General features: G+C 42.1%; 2 protein-coding genes across 2 annotated transcripts in view; one reads left to right on the top strand and one right to left on the bottom strand.

Moving 5' to 3' along the window:
- Positions 1–24,689, top strand: part of FBXL13 (F-box and leucine rich repeat protein 13) — a 276,722-nt gene that overhangs the window by 95,802 nt on the left and 156,231 nt on the right. The window lies entirely within an intron of this gene.
- The window catches only part of LRRC17 (leucine rich repeat containing 17), a 43,403-nt gene that overhangs the window by 6,013 nt on the left and 12,701 nt on the right, over positions 1–24,689 (bottom strand). Inside the window, exons 2-3 of the mRNA XM_073619603.1 lie at positions 9,337–10,179; positions 908–1,063 (exon numbers count right to left, since the gene is read on the bottom strand). Coding sequence (XP_073475704.1) covers positions 908–1,063; positions 9,337–10,087 — 907 coding nt within the window. The 5' untranslated portion in view covers positions 10,088–10,179. The remainder of the gene's footprint in view (positions 1–907; positions 1,064–9,336; positions 10,180–24,689) is intronic.

Below are 24,689 nucleotides of genomic sequence, written 5' to 3'. Positions count from 1 at the left end.
AGTATAATTATAAATTGCAATCCATCGAATGTTACATTCTACAAAGAAGGTTGTAGACCTTGTTTAAACTTTACTATTACTTTGGCCATTGATTTAATACTCAACCTGGTCCTGCCTGTCAGCTGTGGCCAGTGAAGCAATCATTAAGGCTGCAGTTTGGGAGCTGACCTGCAAACCCAGCCACACCATCGGGTGCTTTACTGAATGACAGGAATTTCCAGAATCTTCACTTTGAGGAGAACCTACCTGCACCTGATGGTGAGATGGAGGATCCATTAAGGCTAGGGGTGCACTGATGATAAAAGCTATTTGATGCTGAGAGATTTAACTACTAGTTGAACGTCATCTTATTAGCATCACATTTATTTTAGTGTGCTTCAGATGAACTGATGCTGAGAAGCAGTAAAAGAGACACTCTCTCCTTGCGCATTCAGGGAAAAATGTCTGTGCAAGGTGGCTCCCATGACCCACCGATACTCAGCTTGCCAGCACTCCCCCATCACCCCGGCTGCTGCTTCAGCTAGCAAAAAAAATTTGCAGTACGTCTAAGTATCGAGAAGCATGTCACCTTCTCCCATGTGACTGTGCTTAGGTCTAGGCCTGAACACTGTCACATGACTGAGAAAGTAGTGTCACTGCTCCTCCTACACTCTGGCAGCAGCTGACACTGGGGATGTTAGTGTTGGTTGCAATGGAGGAAGCAGCAGTGGGGGAGTGCTAAAAAAGGTAAGTATATTATCTTGCCTAAATGTCTCTGGAAATTTCTCAGTGTCAAAGAGTTTATTACCAGTGTAGCCGTATTCTAAATCTGTGGTCTGACATATACAACTTTCTTGTGTATGAGCTGATCGCATCATTTTTGAGTTTTGCTTCATCTCATAATGATTTAGGTTACAGATATTCTTACCTTGATCTATGGATTCCATTCCATTATTGCTTAGGTTTAATACCTCCAGGTTTGGAACATCTACAAACTCTTTTGATTGTAGTCGTTTGATTTTATTGCTGGAAAGATCTAGTTTTATGATGTCTAAAGAAATGTCATCTGGGACTTGCTGTAATTCTGAAAGAATGAAAAGGATCATTGCTTGTGGTTTTATTATTGTTGCTTTGATACAGCTGTCACCTTTGTATGTAATTCGGCTATAAGAAAAAGTTCTTTCTGAGTTTTCTCAACATGCAAATGATTGATGTTCTCTTGTATAAACTAGATCTGTGACTGATAAATATGGATGTGGATTAGCAATCAACATTACTGAGCTTTAAATTATCATCTTATATCACCTTTTTTAGCATATTATGTGTATTGACTATGGGCAATTTAGTATAACTGTTCTGTTAATTAAAAAAAGCAACCTCCTAGAAATGTTTCAGTTGATGGAGTAAAATGAAGCCAGTGTATTAAAGTGGATGTAAACCCAATGTCATCCTTTCTAAACTACTGCCATAGGGATTATCTATAAAGATATATGTGCCTCCTGCATGTATCTTCACCTGTCAAATGTCTCCCCTCTGTCTGTTATGAGACCCGAAAAACTGCATATTCTGTGGGTGGGTCTGTTGTCTGGAGCTCGGTGGGTGGAGTCGTGATGTCAGTAGACTCCCCACCCACCTCCCGTTGTCAATATGCATTTTCTACTGTGTATTTCTTACACTGAACTTCTGCTATGATCTCTAACATCCAGTGAAAAGACAGGAAAGTAACCACATGACTTCAGCATGCCAAATCATGCTGAGGTGTGGAACAGCCAATCCTTACAGAGCTGCTGAAGAAAGGAGTGGGGGAGGGAATTAAAAAATAATGCATGTCTCTTAGGCTAGTGCACGAGATGTAAATCACCTGTCACTCACAGCAAGGGGGAGGATTTGACTAAGTTTTTCTCTGTCAAGTTTTATCTCACTGAACAATAAAAGAGGATTGCTCAGAGCTGGATTAACTCTTTGTGGCAAGCCTGGGCTCAAATGATAGGAAATCTTATACTCTACATTATAACATCAAAAAACTTTAACATCACTTTAACATAATTTGCATCTTTGCCCTCTATATCTTTGATCTCTTTTTAAAAGTAGAAAGTCTTTTCACCCAAACAGTTAGTATTAATATACCAGCTTTAGCTCACTCCCCTCCCCTCTATTTAAAGAACACATTTATTTATTTTACCTTATTTTACTGTGATATTTAGCAGACAGCAGAGTTTATTATAGCTTTTGTGGATTTTGCAACATTTCTGCATTAGTGGAAAGATTATTCCCTTTCCTTTATAGCACTGTTTCTCAACCAGGGTTCTGTAGAACCCTAGGGTTCTTCCTGAGCTTGCTAATTGTTCCTTGAGCAATAAGCATCATCTGACTTTAAGACAGTAACCAATCACATCAATGATCTTTTTAGCTATCTGTAAAGGGGGCATTCTTCCTAAGAAACATAAATGTAAGGCCAATTTTTTTTTTTAAGTGACCATCATCACTTATGTACTGTGAGCTGTAGATATATTAACTATTAGCAGGGGTTCCCTGAGAACAGAAACTTATGGTGGTTGTAAAAACACAAGGTTTTTCACCTTCATGAATTATATGCATGAAGATAAAAAACCTTCTGTGTGCAGAAGCCCCCCCCCAGCCCCCCTATAACTTACCTAAACCCCCTCTCAATCCAGCGATGTCTACGAGAACCTTGGCTCTCTGGGGACTCGCACTCCTGATTGGCTTTTGGCTGCAGCAGGAGCCATTGGCTCCTGCTGCTGTTAATTATGGCCAGTGACCCAAGCAGGAGACAGAGAGGGCAGGCTGCCTGCTTGGGTGCCCTCAGAGTAAGCTGCTTGCTCTGGGGGCACCCGGCAGGAGGGAGGGGCCAGGAGCGCTGGTGTGGGACCCGAGAAGAGGAGGATCCGGGCTGCTTTGTGAAAAATCATTGCACAGATAAGTAAATCATTTTTGTTATTTTATTGTAAAAAAAAACCCCTAGGGTTTAGTAATACTTTAAAAAGGATGGGAAAGGCTGCTCTTAGGAAAAAAAGTGCAACCTGTTCACTGTGACTGTTTATTGTCATCATCCAAGCTGGACAGAAATATCACAGTGGTTTCTTCAGGATTGGCAGTGATTAGTAGGTCTTTCATCTATTCAGTTTATCAACTGAGAGCAACATTCATGATCAAGTCATATATATAGAAAGACTTTAAATAATATTTTTTAGAACAAATTAAAAATGAGAACAGAGACCGTTAAAGCCACCATTGTGGTCCTAAGCTTAATATTAGTGGAAAAGACATCCTAGATGTTTTAAAGCAGATTGTTTTTTGTTTTTTTGTAATACAGAGTTCCATGGGGTGGCACAGTGGTGCAGTGGGTAGCACTCTCGCCTTGCAGTAAGAAGGGTTGCTGGTTCGAATCCCGACCACGACACTACCTGCCTGGAGTTTGCATGTTCTCCCTGTGTCTGCGTGGGTTTCCTCCGGGTACTCCGGTTTCCTCCCACACTCCAAAGACATGCTGGTAGGTTAATTGGATCCAGTCTAAATTGGCCCTAGTATAGGTATGAATGTGAGTTAGGGACCTTAGATTGTAAGCTCCTTGAGGGTATAGGGACTGATGTGAATGTATAATATATATATGTAAAGCGCTGTGTAAATTGACAGCGCTATATAAGTACCTGAAATAAATAAATAAATAAATATGTTGTTGTTAATCTGCATTGCTTCCAGCTGTTAGAAGTGTCTTTATGTAGTATCTCCAGCTTCCATCTGTGATCTGAAGGCAAGGTAGAAAACACCTTGAAAAATACAATACAGGTGACCTTGTTTACACTTTCAGCTCTTCCTCCCCCTAAAATGCAATGTCTACCACTCCTTCTGGTAGCTGTATCTTCTATCCTTAAACTAACTCTCCTGTACACCTCTTCTCCACCCCACACCTTATATCTATCACCCTCACTTCTGCCCTCTCCATATTACTGCACTCACCAACTCCGGCTAATTCTAAATCCACACGTCCAATACTCCAAACCGCTGGGGCATGTCCCTTCATATAAATCACACTCCCACATTACCTCCCTCACCCTTCTGCTTCTCTTATCCTTTGGTGATGTATCCCCAAACCCTGGGCCTCCTTCATCTAACTGTACCCAACACACCCATTATCCTACACCCTCTGGCTGCAGCCACAATGCACACAATCTAGTTCCCATTTCTCTTCTTCCCAAGACCAGACTTCCTTTCTCTTGCGCCCTTTGGAATGCTCTGTCTGTAACAAACTCACCTCCCTCCACGACTTCTTTATTGCAAACTCATTTAATCTACTCGCCATTACCGAAACCTGGCTTCACAAATCCAAAACTGCGTCTTATGCTGCTCTATCCCACGGTGGTCTTCTTTAGACTCACTCCCCCAGACCCAGTGGACGCAAAGGAGGGGGTGTTGGAATCCTTTTAGACCCATATAGCACCTTTCAAGTACTTCACCCACCTCCCTCTCTGTCACTCTCCTCATTTGAGGGGCACTGCATTCGTCTCTTCTCTAAGGATAGCTGTGATCTATCGTCCCCCTGGTCCAGTATCATCCTTTCTTGATGACTTCTCTGCCTGGCTACCCTACTTTCTCTCTTCTGAAATCCCCACAATCATTCTTGGGGACTTCAACATCCCTACTAATATTAACATACCTGCAAGTTCCAAACTTCTCAGTCTAACCGCCTCCTTTGACCTAAAGCAATGGATACATGCTCCTACTCACTCTGAAGGCAATACACTTGACCTTGTCTTTTCCCACCTATGCACTCCTCTCCAACTATCCTTACCCTCTCTCTGATCACTACCTTATTAACTTCACTCTCTCCCTATCCTCCCCCATCTCTCCCTCCATACACCTAACGGTTACCCGTAGAAACCTTCGCCATCTCAACCCTTCTCTTCTCTACTCTGCGACTGCCCACCTCTATGACAAAATTGCACCTCTGTCCTGCACCAACCTAGCCACTTCTGTCTACAACACTTCACTTCTAGCCTCACTGGACACACTGACCCACCTCATTACACACAGAATCAGGCCCTGTCCCCTTCAACCCTGGCAAACAGATGATACTAGAAGTCTGAAAAACTAGATGCTAGTTTTACTAGAAGTCTGAGCGCCTGTGGTGTAAGACAAAGTCCCAGAAAGTTTTCAGCCAGTATAAATCTGCCCTCCAAAAATACAATTCCAGTCTCCTCACTGCCAAGCAGACCTATTTCATCACTCTCATTAAAAATGTATCATCCCATCCCCATCAACTCTTCTCTGCCTTCAACTCTCTACTTTGTTCTCCACTGCCTCCACCCACTAACTCACTCACTGCCAAGGAGATCGCCAATCATTTCAAACAGAAGACTGATACAATTCGCGAGGAGAACTCTACTGTTCAAATACCCTCCATGCTTTACACCTCTTGCCCACAGGTACAATCATTGCTTCCCTCTTTCAACCCCACCACTATAGACAAGGTTGCTAAATTACTTGCTAACGTCCAACTTACCACCTGCCCTCTGGATCCTATTTCCTTGCAAATGCTACATTCATCCTCTAGCTCTATTCTATTCTCTCTAACCCACATCTTCAATCTCTCCCTCTCTTCTGGCATCTTCCCCAACTCTTTAAAACTTGCATTTGTCAGCCCCATACTTAAAAAGCCCTCACTGGACCCATCCAATCTTAACAACCTATGCCCCATCTCCTTGCTCCCCTTTTTATCCAAACTCCTTGAACATCTAGTCTACAACCGACTGAGCGTCCACCTGGCCTTCTTGATCCCCCTTCAGTCCGGATTTCGTCCTCAACATTCCACAGAACCTGCTCTCCTAAAACTAACAAACAATCTACTAACGGCCAAAACTAAGGGACACTATTCTTTACTTCTACTCCTGGACCTCTCTGCTGCATTTGATACGGTTAACCACCCCCTCCTCAAAAAAAACTCCATGCCTTTGGTCTCCGTGACTGTACTCTTCACTGGTTCTCTACCTACTTATTTAGCCGCACCTTTAGCCTTACTTACAATTCTACTTCCTCCTCTCCTCTTCCTTTCTCTGTTGGTGTCCCCCAAGGTTCTGTTCTTGGACCTCTCCTATTTTCAATCTACACCTCCTCCCTGGGTCAGTCAATACCATCTCTATGCTGACGACACTCAAACCTATTTCTCTAGCCCTCAACCCTCTCCTTCAGTCTCCACGCATATCACTATTTTACTATCACATATACCAGTCTGGATGTCGCACCACTTCCTCAAACTTAATCTATCCAAAACCGAACGTATCATTTTTCCTCCCCCACGTGCCTCTTCCCCTGATCTCTCTGTAAAAATCGATGGCATAACTATCAGCCCATCCCCACATGCCAAGGTCCTAGAAGTAGTCCTGGACTCTGAACTCCTTTAAGCCCCACATCCAATCACTGTCCAAATCTTTCCGCCTCAACCTCCGGAACATCTCCAAAATACACCCTTTTCTAACCAATGACACAGCAAAGCTCTTAATTCACTCCCTGGTCATCTCTCGCCTTGATTACTGCAACTCCCTCCTCATTGGCCTACCTCTGCATACTCTATCCCCCTTCAGTCCATCATGAATGCTGCTGCCAGACTCATCCACCTAACCAACCACTCTGTCTCTGCTACTCCACTCTGTCAGTCCCTCTACTGGCTTCCGCTCACCCAACAAATTGAATTCAAAATACTAACAACTACCTACAAAGCAATCCACAACTCTTCCCTCAGCTACATTACTGAACTAGTCTCAAAATACCAACCTAATTGTTCTCTTCATTCTTCTCAAGACCTCCTGCTCTCTAGCTCTCTCATCACCTCCTCCCATGCTCGTCTCAAGGACTTTCCCAGAGCCTCTCCAAGCCTAAGGAACTCCTAATCTGTTTGTCTATCTCCTACTCTATTAGCTTTTAGACGATCCCTGAAAACCCTCCTCTTCAGAGAAGCCTATGCTACCCACACCTAACAACTGTATTTTCATTTTGTCCATCTGATCATCCCCCACAGCTACTACCCTTTGTTCCACTTGACCCACCCTTCTAGATTGTAAGCTCTAAAAAGCAGGGCCCTCTGATCCCTCTTGAATTGTATTGTAATTGTACTGTCTTTCCCGATGTAAAGCGCTGCGCAAACTGTTGGCGCTATATAAATCCTGTATACAGTAATAATAATAATATGATGAGTCTTTTGGACAACATGCTGTGTGCCCCCACCGCAGCTCAGCAATACATAGGACATTATTCTGTATAGCTGAAATTAACCTAGGAGTTTGGATATTGTACAATGAACAAGTCATTTTCCCTTGCATTTACAATCTTTAAAAAATGTAATTCTGTTTACTTTGGTTGAGGCCTCCATATTGCTGACACCTGTTCTGAGGTACATTCAAACCAAATTCTTGGAGAATTCCAGCGAAGTACAGGGGCATTCAGTGTGAGCGTGGAATAGAAGGTAAAATTAGAATGGAGATATTCAATGGCATAAACGGATATATTTAGAGTTATTAAAAGGTAGTGGGCTCAATTCAATAAGAAATAAATAACGCTTTCATTTTTGCTTGAAAATAACTGTATTATGTCAGGAGCAGGCAATTCACTAAACAATGCGCGTTAACAACTGCATGCATTCAATTTTTATTTTGCAGTATTTATCTTTTTTTTCACCTTATTTTACCACAGACTGGACCTCTGGCTGCAGCGGAAAGTGAAACATTTAGCGGTTTTATATCTACCACCGTTAAATGTGACAGTTTCAGCTCAAAGATGCTGGTTGTTAGGGAGCCGGCACCCACCAATGTCCTAACAACCATCGACTCATCCCTGCCCTGTTTATTCAGCTGTAAATCGGTGATTCCTGGCTGACAGGTGAATGTAAACAAAGGGTCCAGGACAACTGATGTGAGGGTTCCTCCACAATCCATACCAGGCCCTTCGAGTCTGGTGTAATTTTTTAAGGGACACCCAACGCCAGGTGGAAGGCTTTTTGGAATCTGGAAGCCTCCTCTAACAACCGGGTGACCCTGCTTTTTTGTTTACTGTAGGACTCAGAAATGTCATTCACCACAAGGGTTAGCGATGGGAATCAGACATGTCTCAGCAGGTGGTGGAATTTTTTTCCTTTGGGAAGGTTGGCGGCTGTCGATTATTATGTTTGACATGGACCTGCATCACTGGATGACATGATTTGATGATGGATGTATATTCTGGGACATTCATTTTTTTAAATTTGATAAAGGACTTGTCAAACATTTGGGTGCTTTTATTTCTAGGGTACGTTTGTTTGTTTTTTTGTGAATGCGTAAGGGTACTATGTAACTCTTACTTATTCACATGGGGTGGTATCTGGGGGGCCCCCTTATAGCAGATCTCCACAACCACTGGGCCAGTGTTTTGGGGAAGAAGCCCTTGTCTTCATCGACATGGGCACAAGGCGCTTTGCCATGGGGCTCCCCCCCCAGACAAGGTCCCTTTCCCATGTTGAGAATATGTGGCCAAGGTCCCTTTCCCATGTTGAGAGTATGTGGCCTGGTAAAGTTTGGGGTGGAGCACGCTTGCCCCCCCTTTCCTGACTTGCCAGGCTGCATGCTTGGATAAGGGTCTTGTATGGTATTTGGGGGACCTTGCTGCATTTTTTTTAAATTCCTACCAGACCAGAAGGATTTTGTTTTTGTTTTAAACACTGTCCTGGCTCCTTTTTTGTATATTCACCTGTCAGCCGGGAATTCCCAGCTGACAGCTGAAAGAGCAAGGCAGGGATGAATCATTGGTTGTTAGGGCACTGGCGGGTGCTTGCTCCTTAACAACCAGCATCTCTGAGCTGAAACTGTCACATTTAGCAGTGGTAGGAATACTGCTTCTAAATGTTTCAACTTAGTGTATACATTCAGACAAATATGGCCCTGTCCCAACATTTTTTGAGACGTGTTGCTGCCATCAATTTCAAAATTATCTCATTTTGTTTCTGAAAATGAAACATTTTTTCAGTTTAAACATTTGATATGTTTTCTATTTTTTTTTTTTTTTTTGTGCATAAAATATGTGTTTATGAAATTGGCAAATCATAGTATTCTGTTTTTATGTAGACTTTACATATCATTTCAACTTTTTTGGAATTGGGGTTGCATATATAGAAAGGCATATTGTTGTCTAAGCTGCACCCAAATATATGAATACTTTTTGTTGATATGGTTCTGGAGTATTTTTGGCTAAATCTTGCTAAGTTATCAGTGTATTATGTAATATATTTATATAGGGCTGAGTGTATTCAGTGTAAGTACAAAGTAATACATAAAGTAAATATATATATATATATATATATATATATATACAGACCTTTTCTTCTGCAGTCCAGTGTTGTTATTGGATAAAGATATGTATAGCAGAGTGTTGAGTCCACAGATGGTCTAGAAGGTTTAGCCCCTTCTAATGGTTTAGGTTTTTCTTCTTCTTCGTCTTGGCAAATGACTTGGGGTGTGATCTCCTTTAGCTTCTGATTTTTTAACTCAACTGGTGACTCACACTTGGCATAATTTCCAAAGTTCCTGTTCCGAGGAACTTGTAGCAGAGTCACCAGAGATTCCAGCTCACAGTTACAGTCCCAGGGATTGTCATAGAGTCGCAGATAGGTGAGACGAGGCAAATGTATGAACACTTCTTCAGACAAGATTTTAATGCGGTTGTGTTGTAATAAAAGAGTTGATAGTTTTTTCAAACCAAAAAAGGCCTGTTTCTCAATTTTTCTGAGTTCATTTTGCTGTAAATCAAGACTCTTAAGATTCTGAAACTTAGAAAAGGCATTGTTCTTTATTATGCGGATCTGGTTTCTTGCCAGCAGTATGTGGATCAGGTCTTCTGGCCAGTCCTCAAGGACAGATGTCTGCTTCCTCTCCTGACAGTCCAAATATTTTTCATTAGAATATGTATATATATCACAAGGTGATCCTGGAGCATAGCGTTTCACAGTGCTTGAAAGTGTCTTGGAGTTGTGAGGTTTGTCATTGTTTCCTCGGTTGTTCCTTCTTGTTTTACGAAATTCGGATGCTTTGCAAAAAAGAAGTAACAAGATAAGGGTAACAACTTGCATTCTGACATCCAGCTGGCTCTTATTTTCCTGTACAATAATGAAATATTTCTCTTGAAATACAGTTCTCAAGTTTAGAAGGTAGAACTCCTGAGCTGCAAAACAAAACAATAAAATATACTTAGATAGCAAACAAAATAAACACAAATTACTAGATGAATTACTGTATTTATTGGGGTATAACACTCACTTTTTCACCATGAAAATCGGGTGCAAATAGCGTGTGCGTGTTATACGCCAATACTTCAATTTCGGCTGCCTCGGAGGCAACGGGGGGGGGGGGGGGGGGGGACGAGCGCCATCAGATTATATACAGGGAGAATCTCCTGTTTACTTGGCGGCCTCTGTAATAGGAAGTCAATAGATGGCAATGGCGAGGCTGCTGCATTGATGGCAATGGTGAGGCTGCTGCATTGATGGCAATGGTGAGTCTGTATTGATGTGGACTAATAAGGCTGCATTGATGGCACTTGTGAGGCTGCAGGTGGGCATTAATCAGGCTGCATTGATGGCAATGGTGAGGCTGCAGATGGGCACTGACCCTTATTTTGCTTCAAAGTTCCTTATTTAAAATTTAAGTTTTTTCCTGAAACTTCCCTCTTAAAATGAATGTGCGTGTTATACGCCTGTGCGTGTTATATGCCGATAAATACGGTAAATATGTGTAATATAGGCCTTATTCAGATCGGCGTACCAGTCTGTACACATATGTGAAGGGCTGCCTTTACTCACACGGGATGCACAGGTGGTGCGGGAAGCCGCATGCAGGCGGCTTTTTCAAACCGATTACAGGTGGGTGGCTGCATGGACCTGCACAGATCTGTATGCACATCCCCGTCTGTACATCCATGCAGGACTGATGCACAGATTAGAACACAATCAGTGTAACCACACACCTGTCACTGATGTGAGCACGCTGCCTGCACATTGCTGCATGACTCAGCTGTGCATCCCTCTCAGATGAAGACAGCCCTTCGAACAAGTGTATCGGTATGCCCATGTGAATGAGGCCTAACATTAAGACCCCTTTCAAACTGAGGCATTTTTCAGGTGCTAAAGTGCTAAAAATAGCGCCTGTAAAGCGCCTGAAAAATGCCTCCCTTGCAGCCCCAGTGTGAAACCTGAGTGCTTTCACACTGGGGTGGTGCCCTTGCAGGACGTTAGAAAAATTCCTTTACGCAGCATCTTTGGTGCGGTTTAGGAGTGGTGTATACACCGCTCCTAAACCGCACTGCAAAACGATTCGGCAGTGGAACTTTTCAGGTGCATTTAACCCTTTCTTTGGCTGCTAGCAGGGGTTTAAAACACCCCGCTAGCGGGCGAAAAGCGCCGCTAAAACGACAGTGAAGCGCCGCTAAATCTAGCGACACTTTACCACTAATGCGGCCCGCTGGCAGTGTGAAAGGGGTCTAAAGGGATCCTACACTTAACCAAATAAATGGTAATAAGTAACAGCTGTTGGGATAAGATATGAACCACAAAGAGTATGCATTTCTCTTTTTGTTTTCCATGAGTCAGCTAACTGATAGACATAGCATTAGATAGACATAGACATAGATAGACATAGCATTGTGAGAAGTAGCAGTAAAGCACTCCCACTGTGTAGCAGTGCAAAGCAGAAAGCAGACTGGAGTGTAAAGAAAAAAATAATGTCCCCCAGGAACATAAATAATTACAAATTAAACACAGAAACAAAGTTCTTAGCTCTTGAGGACCCATTTATACTGTTGCGCTTTAATTGCGCATGCACATTAACCTGCATAATGCCACATGTTAACACTTTTTTATTAAGGCAGCCGATTCATTTGAATGGGGTGTCTAACATACCAATATGCACCATAAATTGTGCATATAGAATTTTTGCCAGTGCAACACAACCTGCGTGTTTTTCTGCACTGTAATGCAAGCACCTTGAAATGGTGCATTGTGATGCTACTCTAAATAAATGGCACAGCATTCCACCAATGTGCGTCATTGTGCTTTTCGGTAAGGCACACATTATTGTAGCTAATGAACAGTCCCTAATACATGGTGATATGAAAGTTTAGAATGACCCGATCTTTGATCATTCTTGATGTTTTGTTCTGGTTAGCTTTAACATCTGCACCTCCTAAGTGAAATAATTTACTTCAGTACTTGTCTAATATTAAACATGAAAAACTTTGAACAAATGACTTGCACATAACATATATGTGGAGGTGTTATAAATATGTACAAAAAGTTTGAAACTGCTTTTACTACAGTGAAGAGTCTTGCTTGAAATACAAGTGCACTTTCTCGCTCTGGTTTTAACAAGATTAAATAAAGATTTTTTTATTTTTGAACTCCTCTGTATTTTGCTTCCAGATGATGTTGGCAGGCATGTGTCTGCACACTTTGGAGTAACTTGTTACAAGCTGAAACACATTTTCCACTATGCACCGCCTTTGTAAATAAAACTGTAAAAAGGGAGATGTTCCCAAAGGCATCCTCCTGGATTCTGGCTCTTTTTTGCGTACTGTTTGCAAATTAAGGCAAACAAATGATGCTGTGACACCACCGTTTAATCTATTGCTTTCAATTTGTGATAGGAAAACATCTTTCAGGATGATTCAAAATACTTTACACTGCTGACTGCATAATATAACCCTAATGCCGTTGTACAAAAGCAGCAATCCTTTCTGTGCAACAAGCACTGTTTTAAATGCCTCATACTATCATACCCATGTGGAAGAATTGAAAAAAAAAATAGGTTCCACTTTTAAAGGCTAACTACACCTTTGTTCGCCTTTTTTAAAAAAATTCCAGCTTCCCTATGTATCAATATAGTGTAGCGCTGTTAGATTCTTATCTACCGCTGACAGGTAAATTTAGTGGGTCGCTTGTTATAGGAAGTTAGATTTGCCTCTGTTCCAGCTTGGCTGACGTTGCATGCAGTTCCACATTGTGCCGGTGGGTGTCGTTGTTACTATTGGCAGGTGTTGGAAAAGCAACGTGTTGAAGCGAATGAGTGCTCCTCTTTCCCGGAGATAACTCGGTGGAGGTGGTCCTCCGAGTTGCATTCTGGGAGAAGGTATTTATGGGACAGACGCCATGTTTTAGGGTTCGTTTTCAGCCACCTGCTGGCCCTCCTGGCCGACTGGTATGCATTAGGAATACCACCTCGTGGTCCTCCGTTCCGGCCCTGGTGGGCCCAGAAGCCTGTCTGGGGCCCACCACAGCAGCGGAGGAATGGTCCTGAGCTGTCTATCCTGAGTGAAGAAGCTGGACAACCGAGAAGATCCCAGGGGAGGACCCGTCATGGAAGGATCATGCAGAGTGCTGGTCTGGAGAGGGGCCTGGTGACTCAGTTGGAGGACGCATTCCGAAGTAATCTTACAGTATAGTACTGCCGGGTTGGCTTAAAGGTTCAAGTACTGTATCTGATGTTCATCACAAACCAATACATCCTGTGGCAGAGGATCGTACGGTTTTATTCCAAATAAGTCTTCGGCAGAGACTTTTGTTCGTGCTACGTGCTGGCTGCTAGGCAAGTGAGAGATGTCTATCCAGGCGGGCAAAGATTGAATCCTACAAAAAAGGGGACTATTCAATTGCAAGTGTTCAGTTACAAAGAATGTTCTGAAGAAATACAACAGAAAGGTATTTGAGCTTCCCTGCAGCTTTCCTACTACCTCTTTCCTGCTACTTCCCTTGTTCGTTTTATTAAAGCATTGGAAAACCCACTCGAGTGTTTGGTGCTTATATAGTCCAGAGGTAAACTCAACGGAACCCTAGACCCGGTGAAACAGAGGTATTGAGAGTGAAGGTAACAAGCCCGCTTAAACCAGCAGCTCCACCGAGAGTTATTGCTACATAGCATTAATGTACTTATTTTGAAAAAAGAAAACAGCTTTCCATTAGTTCTACACCGGCTTATCTAACTCTTTTCATAGTTGTTTAAACACACTGTTCAATTACTTCTGCCTTACTTCCTGCACAGAATTTAGGTCATGACACAGGAAGGAGTTGACCAGCTGAGGGTAGATGATGCAGGTGTTTCAATAGATTTGGCGACCTGTCAGATTTTGTAACAGAAGTGACGTTCCGCCGCCGCCATCTTGGCACACCCCACACTCGTCCACAGTAAGGATATGGTGTGAAGGCAGAAAGCGGACATCTTGTTACACCCACCGAAGTCATGCATTTTAAACTTATTTTTAACAGTAAACTGAGCTTATATTGTGAAATTCAGGATTTAAAAATACGTCAGACTGTTTAGATGTGGAATTTTAAAAGCAGAGGCGAGCCTGCTGATCTCACATCTTTGTTAATCTGACAGAACACCACTGCTTTCAAAAATCAACATCAAAACAGTCTGACGGATTTCAAAATCCTATATTTCACTATATAAAGTCAGTTTACTGTTAAAAATAAAATAAGTGTGAAATGCAAGACTCTGGTGGGTGTAAAAGATGTCCGCTTTCCGCCTTCTCACGGTATCCTTACTGTGGGCAAGTACGGGGTGTAGCAAGATGGTGGCGACGGAACATCACTTCCATTACAAAATCTGACGGGTCGCCAAATCTGACGAAACAGGGTGTGTGCTAATGAGATCAGCTGGTCAACTCCTTCCTGTGTCGTGACATATAATCTGACCAGGAAGTAAGGTGGAAGTAATCGAGCAGTGTGTTTAAACAGCTATGAAGAGAGTGAGGTAATGTTGTGTAGAATTAATGGAAAGCTGTTTTATTTTTGCTAAATAAGTACAAATAATGCTATATTGGTACATAAGGGAGCTGGACTTTAGAAAAAAAAGGTGAACTCAGGTAGATAATCAATGTCAGGGGTAAATTTACTAAAACTGGTGCACACAGAATGTGGTGCAGCTGTGCCTAGTTACCAATCAGCCTCTAACTTCAGCTTGTTCAATTAAGTTTTGACAATAAAACCTGGAAGATGATTGGTTACTATGCACAGCTGCACCAAATTCTATGTCCGCCAGCTTTAGTAAATCTTTCCCTCAATGTCATGGCTCCCACTAACTTACACTGTGCCTGCTTTAGAATGTCGGCTGGTTATCATAATAGAAGCTTAGAATGGATTAGTTATTAGGTTATATCTAAAGATTGTAGAGCTAAAAATGTGGTTGAAATACATATGTGGGAACGGTTTTAACTGCCAAAGTATAGGCAGTTTTATTCAGCTAGTCTTGTAATGCAGTGCCCCCTGCCAGACAGTAGTCAGGTACTTATGCTTCACTGAGGCAAGAGACAAGAATATAATAATAATAATAATAATAATAATTATTATTATTATTAGTATTATTATTATTTACTTAGCACTTTTCCTCCTGGGCATCCAAAGTACAGAGCCTGAGCCTATTGATTAAACCAGTGATTCTCAAACTGTTCAGGTGTGCCGTGGGCAGGGGCAGACTGACTATTAGGGCACTCGGGCACCTCCAGCACTGAGCTCCAGTAACTGGGGGATGCGCTAGTGTCAGGCACTCAAGACACCCCATTAAATCTAAATCTGAATAAAAGTCTAGAGACAGGCTTTAGAGTGACTCACTTTAACGACAAAAAAGAAGCTCTAGTGAAGGGTCAACAACCTTAAGTGGTTGTACTTATACCCAACACCCTAAGTGGTTGTACATATACCCAGTGCAGTGACTGGCCTCAGTTGATACACAGAGATTAAACAAATCCCCCTACATAAGTTGTACCTGTTTATTTGCAGTCGTCTTTTCTCTACAGCCGTTCAAAGTCCAGAAAAAAGGGTACGGAGAGCTAAAATTACACCCTGCAGAGCTCAGTGAGGAGAGCTCTGAGAGATGATTGGAGGGAAGGAAACCTCCCCCCCCCCCTTCACACAGCACACAGAAACAGGGTGGAGGCTGTTAATCACAGGCTGTGTGCTGGAACTCCCTCCCCTGTCACCTTGATTAATGCAGATAGCAGAGGAATGGGCGCCAGACACTTCTTGAATGCAAAGAGATTTATTGTCTCTTAAACAGAACTGTGGGAGAGAGGGTTAGGGCTTGGACCACTTTAGTAGATGCAATATTAATTGGCAGACCCTGAGACTTCTATAGGCAGACAGCCACTCAGGGAAAGCCATCCAGATAGACAACAAAACTGCATGAGTAGAACCACTGTCTCCTATAGCAACGATCTTGTAACAGTTTCTAACAAGGGTTGCAATGAACTTCTTCACTTCTTCTGCAATCTCCTAGTGTAGAACTTCACTCCGATGAGTTCCCAGTCTTTCACTAAACTAACAGATCCACTCGTTACTGGATCTCCTGAGCTCTTCCAATCTTCTCACTCAGTATCTTCCTCAAGCGTCACCCCCACGTCCCTGCTGGGTCCCTAGCTTGGCACTCACAGATACTCCTCAAGGGTCACCCCACTGCTCTGCTTGGTCCCTGGCTTGGCACACAATAATGCTCTGCAAGCGTCCCCTCCACTGGCTGGGTCCCTGGCTTGGCACCTGCTGAAGTTTTCCCAATTCTTCACCGTCCCCGGCTGGTGAGAATACTGCTCAGGTACTTGCTTCAGCTACTCGCGGTGGTCCCTGGTAACAAGGTGGATGGTCCCTTAGTGGCGACAGCTTCCCCTCTACCTCCAACCACAGCTGGTTCTCTGGCCGGCAGAACCGATGCTTCTGGTTGGTCTGCAAGCCGCAGTCCCAACCCTACGCTGCTCTCTTGCTTCTGGATAGGCCCCCAGACAGCTTAGCAGCCAGATGTCCTTGGGATAGGCCCAAGGCTTATGGCCTAGCAACCCGGGGCATTACAACACACGTCCACCCAGACAGCCATCCAGGTGGCACCGAACCCCGATCACCTGACTCCACCAAAATAAATAGGCTCACCCAGAAGGCCAAGGGACCCAAGAAAATCCCTGTCCATTGGCTGAGACACCCTATTTATTCCTAATCTGTCCTTGCAATGCCCTTGTCTTATCTAATGCCACCAGATACCCGGCCATCTAGTGACAGAAGAGAGAAGTGCAGCAATTCCAGAATTAGGGTGAAATCAATTGACCTCCTATCAATTGCCCAAGGCAACTTTCACTTGGCAAATAAATTTGATAGCAACCATGCCTAAATATCAGGGTGCTACATCATTAAGTGATGAATCAGACAAAAAGAAAAAAACATCTGCGTGTAAGATCATATAGGAACACATAAGGACCAGAAATGATCTGATCTGCCCAATTTTTCAGCACTGTGGCCTGGTGGTTAGTACTTCTACCTTAAATTGGTCATTGGTTTAAATCATAACCACAACTGCGGGGATTTACCCTCACACTCCAAAGACCTGCTGGTAGGTAATTGGCTCCTGTCTAAATTATCTTAGTATGTTTATGCATGCACATGAGGTGGGGACCTTAGATTGTAAGCTCCTTGAGGGAAGGGACTGATGTGCCTGTACAGTATATGTAAAGATCTAGGTAAATTGTTGGTGCTATATAAATATCCGTAATAAAATAGAGTAAAATGCCCTTTACTCCCTTCCCCACACACACCACCTAAAGCATGTGTCCAGTTTTGGATACATTGGGGAAAGATTATAACTCCTGTCGTGGTTTTTCACTCTATTTCAAAATTTCTCTCACTACCTGTCTAGGGAAACTGTTGTCACTGTGACTGGGAATATCTAAAAGAGTGCCATGACCTTTACTCAGCTAGTTCACACCGTACTCGATTTAGTGAAGTGGTGGCATACTCTCTGAACACAACCAATGATCCCATGGCAAGATAAAAGTAACCTGTCCCAAATCATACAATATTCCTCTTGTGTATCTTCTGATGGACATGACTTTTCTTGAAGGGAAAGAGGAGGCATGATTGAAACCTTTAAATACATCAAGTGGGTGAATAAGGTTCAGGAGGGCAGTTTTTTCAATATGAAACCAAAATCAAGAACACAGGAACATGACCTCAAACTAACTGGAGGAAAGTTCAAAACTAGTATTAGAAAGTATTATTTTACCGAAAGGGTAGTTGATACCTGGAATAAATTACCAACAGAATTTTTTTTCCATTTTGGATGGAGCTGTGTATAGCACTAAAAAAGAAACAGGGGATCAAATTCTTCTCTACAAAAAATTGCTGGACTTTCACTTTAAGAATTTTTATGCATTTGTATCCAACAGAATTGAAATGCTTTTATGTTTATATTGCTTTATCTTGTGTTGTGTAGTACTAGTGGCCCTAAATCCAGTAAGTTGTCCATACTGGCTGTTCAGGGTGCAGTGCTCCAAAGATCATACGCTATGTACTATATATGAACTAAGTATTTCTTCCTGCTTTAGGATCTGTTTTCTCTCACAGCTGAACAGGGGAGGACTCAAAGGAAGTGTGATAATACAATCTGGAAGGGAAGACTGCAATATTTATTTTGGTTGTATGTGAACTGCACATTTCACAGGACACTGATGATAATGAACAAGACCCCGGGGGGGGGGGTGGCTGTTCTATGGACTGATAATGCATTGTTAACATTATTCTTACATTTACACTAAGTTGTTTTAAAAAAATAGACACTGAAAACTATGGTTAAAGTAGAACTAACGGCAATTTTTTTTCCATTTTGGATAGAGCAAGGGAGGGTTATATAACCCATGTCCGATTTTTGTTTGTTATCTGTGTCCCATTGCAGAGATTTCCCTTCACTTCCTGTCCCATAGCCAAACAGGAAGTGAGAAGAAATCATTGCAAATAAGGGAGTTCTTTGAGGACCCCCAGGTCACCATAACTAGTGTGCCCATTGGACGATTTCCCCTCTTTTACTTTTCTGGGGACAACCCACAATCTGGGATTTTCTTTTACTTTCACTTTCAATGATAATGGTAAACAGGACAAATAGAGAGGATAAATCTCCTAATGGGGGCACAGACAGCAATTAAAACTGACAAGTGTTCTAATCCCTCTGTACTCTATCCAAAATGAAAAAAAAAAGTTTCGCCTTTTGTTATACTTCACTATATTCAAATATAGCATAGGAAAAAAGTAATACCAATTCATATGGCAAGCTTAAAACGTTAAGCCTCGTGAACACTGGATGTTTTTGATGTTGCTCTTAGGAGCGTCTGGTGTTTTTTCTCTGCCTCTAAACGCCTCTGCATGTTAGCCTATGTGTCCATGCACACATGGGCGTCTAGAGGAGTTTAGTGGCAGGGGCATTTAGAGGTAGAAAAAACCCCACTGCCAGGAGCAACGGCATTTTGGCAGAAAAAATATTGACGCATGGTAACGCACCTTAACACTAGGTGCGTTTAGCGCTTCAGCGTTAATTTATTTCAAAGACCAGAATAAATGATTATTCTAGTCTATAAAATTAATTACTGCCCAAACGCTTGATATGCCTAAATGCGTTTACAAGTTTCGATCATTTTTTCTGCCAAAACATTGCTGCCAGGAGGAAAGGCGTCTAGGAGAGATAGCAAAAACATTCAGTGTGCATGAGGCCTAGAGGTCCAGAAGTAAATGACCTGTGTGATTACTTGGAGAGATTGGAGAGTTCATAGAAACATAGAAAAATGACAGCAGAAAAAGACAGAGTAGTCCATCGAGTCTGCCCATTTGTTTTTGTTTTGTTTCGTTTTTGTGTTTTGTTTTGTTTTCTTGTTAACTTTATTGTCTCAGTATAGATCTATGGTTGTCCCAATCATGTTTGAAGCCATTTACTGTTGACTGTCTCACTACCTCTGTTGGTAATTTATTCTAGGCATCAACTACCCTTTCGGTAAAATAATACTTCTTAATACTAGTTTTGAACTTTCCTCCAGTTAGTTTGAGGTCATGTTCCTGTGTTCTTGATTTTGGTTTCATATGAAAAAATGCCCTCCTGAACCTTATTCACCCACTTGATGTATTTAAAGGTTTCAATCATGTCTCCCCTTTCCCTTCAAGAAAAGTCATGTCCATCAGAAGAAACCGAAATAAAAAGAAGACAGGGGCGCACCAGCCTTGTGCATTAACTTTTAAAACATTTATTAAATAAAAATGGTAAAAGAAATAACTCACAAGCAAATGGTGGAGGAGGCACAACATAAAATCGCACCGGTAGACAGCCTGCGATTGGGATGAGCGAGACCTTCCAAGGGTCGTGGAGGAACGCACAGACGTCACAATCCGCTTGGATTGTTTTATTTAGTAAATGTTTTAAAAGTTAATGAACAAGGCTGGTGCGCCCCTGTCTTCTTTTTATTTTGGTTTCTACTAGGATCCCCATCCTTGAGGGCAGCAAGGCCTGTGTTTACGTATTATATATGGTGATCCACCTGTGCGCAGGAGTTGCCTTTTTCCATCAGAAGAAACACAAGGGGAATATTGTATGATTTGGGACAGGTTACCTTTACCTTGCCATGGGATCATTGGTTAGGTTCAGGGAGTATGCCACCACTTCACTAAATTGAGTATCGTGTGAAATTTGTCACACTAGCTGAGTAACCGTCATAGCGCTCTTTTAACTTATGTAATAAGCATTCATTTAGGCACTTTTTTACTTTTATATTTATTTTGTTTTATATGCTTGTTTTTGCTCATTTTATACATCACAAAATGCACTTTATACATCACAAAATCACAAAATGCATTACACTGCAGTGGTGCTCTAAAGTTTGTAATCGACTTGCTTTATTGCATTTCAATATTTCTGCAAATATGTGACCTAAAAACTGGTCTTGATACTACAACTAGATAAGGAGAAAATATTTAAAGAAAAGAATCAAAACACTGTACTTGTTCATTGTACTTGTTCATTTATTATTTGGAGAAATTATCCAAAGTTACATATGCATGTGAATCTTTAGGGTTTTCAGTTCATTTAAAGTGAAAATTAGGGCTCTTTCAGACAGCCAGCCAGGGAATGGTAAAGATAGGTGGCAGAGCTGCAGTTTTGCCGCCCACCGGAATTTTAACAAAACAGTTGAATAGGGCTGTACACATGCCTGACAAAGGGGCCCGAGGGCTTTGAAACATAGCCCTTGTTCTTTTGTGATGTGACCTCTCTGCAAAAAAGCTTTGGACTGCAACTGAAGATCCTTGGTGTGCTAGCAAATATGTGTATTGATCAAGGCAGCTTCCTCTGGCAGCAGTAGGGGATGGGTATTCTCGCTGGACTGAGTCATGTAATGATGTGGGCCCTGCTCAGTCCTGGAGTAATGGGAGCCCAGCCTATGTGATGATGTGCCACCTAAGCAGAGTCAGTGTAAATAGTTCACAATAAACAGGCAAATTGAATAATTGTTATTCTGGCTGAAGAGGACTGCCATATGAGGAAGCTGGGGACAGCGCTGGGGCATGAAAAGGGCAAGGCCTCTGGCACACTGGGTGTATTGCTTCAGTGTCTGAGATTTGACATTTCGGTGTGGGTGGAAGGCACAGATGCACAGCATGGTTGCACCATCCAGCCCCGTTGCCAGCAGACCATAATACTCAATGAGAGGCTGATAGCTGCTGCGGCTGAACAGTGCACAAATGCTACTTATTGTATGTTTAGGGCAGTATGCACCCAGGGATGAATGCCAGGAAAGCAGACTCCTTGCATTCCAGGCATTTGACTTTGGGTGCATACTACCATAAACATTAGTACCACTAGGTGCATCATCCAGCTGTAGCAACTTTCAGCCTTTCATAGAAATTTACAGCCAGCCGGTAGTGGGGCTTGATCTTTTGCAGGGACCAAAATACTGGGATTTCATGCCCCAGGGCTAACCTACCAGTGTACATGACACAGAAGTATAAATGTGAATGAAAAAGAATGTACTTACACTTACACTTACACTTACTTACTTACTTACAATTTAAAATTGTGATATATAATATTTTGGGTAATGCATAAATTAAAATAGCAGTATTAAGTGGCAAACATAGTTAGGGGAAATGGAATCTTTTGTATGTTTTTTTAGGTAATACAATTAACTATGAATCCTAGAAGAGGGAAATGATTTATCTCGAGGTCTTGTATCAGACATTAAAGAATGTTTAGCCTAACTATACTGGATGAATACCAGCTGGATACAGCTGACAAATGATTAATGGGGAAATCCTTGGTGAGTTTCTGATAAGAGTGTCATCCAATTTGTCTAAAAAGCGACTGAGCTGTGCAAAGCTAAGTGTGACATTCATCTTTAACTCTGCTGGTTTCCTAAATTAGATAAGTATAAATCATGTGAATATTTACTGGTGTCCTTTTTCCAAAAACACTTTTGACTCTGCTTTTGTACTTACCACATTCTAACACCTAAGGGAACACCATCTCAGTTTCCCACATTTTAAACAACCAGATTATTATACCACTATTTTTATGCTTATAATAGTCCCAGCCTTCAATATATCGTAGATCTCATTATATGAAATAACATTAACAGAATATATTTGTATGGTTTGGATTTTTACTGTTATTCTATACCCTCATCCCAATAGGCACTCCATAAACACAAATTTGTAAAATACTCTTGTACATGAAAAAGTTCTTATACTATATTTCCTAACATTTTATAGTATCCTGCCTCCATGTACAGCCCCCAATGACCAAAGAAGTTAGACTGATCACTTACTAGAATAGCATAGTACAGTAATGCAATGTACATTATACATTGGCTTACTGTACTATGTTGTTCTAGTAAGTTAGTAATTGATTAATCTGTCTAGTTTTGTTGTATGTAAGTAGTTATATGTATTCACCTCCTTTTATTCCTCCTGATAAAGTCAGTAGTTGTCTAAGAAACGTGTAGGAATATTCTCCTCTCCCCCCCAAACGGTGACTCTCAAAATTAGTGTGGCTTTATGAATGGTACAGATGTGCACCTGATTTAAAAAAAAAAAATTTAATTAATAAATGAGAATTTAAATGTGTATGTTTATGTTTATGGACTACCTGTTTAAAATTCCAGTTTTGTATTTGGGATCCTTGTTATTTGAAATATTATATTTAAGGATGAAAACATTATGGCTGTGTAAGGGCAACGTGGGACCATTCTGTGCTGCTACATGAATGGGTGGAATGGAGGAATGAGGGAAAAGTGAGCCAACACAGCTGAAGTGCAAGCACCTTAACACCAGTATAAATGTCTGTGTTAGGAGCCTGGGTCTAGGAATCTATGGGACTATAACGATCCATAGGGATTGATTTGAAGTCTAGCACATGCTTGCAGGCACCTCAGGGTTATTACCTTCTGCTGTGTTGGCACGTAGGCACTTTCTAGGCCATGTCAGGTTTACATTATTATTATTATACAGGATTTATATAGCGCCAACGGTTTACGCAGCGCTTTACAACTTGAGGGTAGACAGTACAAATAAAATACAATTTAATACAGTGAGAATCAGAGGGCCCTGCTCATTAGCGCTTACAATCAAAGAGGAAGGGTCAAGAGATACAAGAGGTAATAACTGTGGGGGATGTGCTGATGGAGAAAATAAATGTACAGTTGTTAGGTGGGGGTCAGATAGGCTTCTCTGAAGAGATGAGTTTTCAGGGATTGTCTGAAAGTAGACAAAGTAGGAGATAGTCGGACAGATTGGGGTAGAGCATTCCAGAGGATGGGAGAGACTTGGAAGAAGTCCTGGAGGCGAGCATGGGACAAAGGAACTAGAGAGCAGGAGGTCTTGGGAGGAGCGAAGAGGATGATTTTGTTGATATTTTGAGTTCAGGTAAGTGATGTAGCTGGGGGCCAGGTTGTGGATGGCTTTGTAAGTAACTGTTAGTATCTTGAATGGAGGGATTGGCAAAGAGGGGTAGCAGACGCCGATCGGTTTGTAAGGTGGGTGAGCCTGGCAGCAGCGTTCATGATGGACTGAAGGGGGATAGCCATTGTGGTGACATTAGTTATGAAAGGGCGTATCTTGGAGATGTTGCGGAGGATGAGGCAGCAAGCTTTGGTCAGCAATTGGATGTGGGGCCAAAAGGATAGTTCAGAGTACAGGGTTACACCTAGGAACTTGGCATGGGGGCCAGGTTGATAGCCTAGTCATTGATTTTGACAAAAAAATCAGGGGAAGTGGCATGTGGTGGAGGAAATATCATGAGTTCGGTTTTGGATAGGTTGAGTTTGAGGAAGTGACGTGACATCCAGGCTGATATGTCTATTAGTAAGTTGGTGATGCGTGAGGAGACAGATGAAGTGAGTTGGGGGGTGGAGAGGTAGATTTGGGTGTCGTCTGCGTAGAGATGATATTGATAGCCATAGGAGGCTATGAACTGATCCAGGAAGGAGGTGTAGATTGAGAAAAGGAGGGGTCCAACAACAGAACCTTGGGGGACCCTGACAGAGAAAGGAAGAGAAGAGGAGGAAGTAGAGTTGTAAATGACACTGAAGGAGAAGTGGGATAGGTAGGATGAGAACCCGTGAAGAGTACAGTCACATGGACCAAAGGAGTGGAGTTTTTTCTGAGGAGGGGGTGGTCCACTGTATCAAAGGAGCAGAGGGGTCCAGGAGATGTAGTACAGAATAGTGTCCGTTGGTTTAAGCCGTTATTAGGTCGATGGTGAGTTTAAGGAGAGCAGTTTTCGTGGAGTGTTGAGGGCAAGATCCAGGCTGAATGGGATCAAGAAGTTTGTTCATAGTCAGACGGTCGCTCAGTTGGTTGTAGACCAGTCTTTCAAGGAGTTTGGAGGAGAAGGGGAGTA

Source organism: Aquarana catesbeiana, linkage group LG03 (genome assembly GCF_042186555.1).
Source record: "Aquarana catesbeiana isolate 2022-GZ linkage group LG03, ASM4218655v1, whole genome shotgun sequence".
Lineage (NCBI taxonomy): Eukaryota > Metazoa > Chordata > Amphibia > Anura > Ranidae > Aquarana > Aquarana catesbeiana.
Note: the sequence above shows the minus strand (reverse complement) of the source record. Positions and strands in the feature narration are given on the sequence as shown.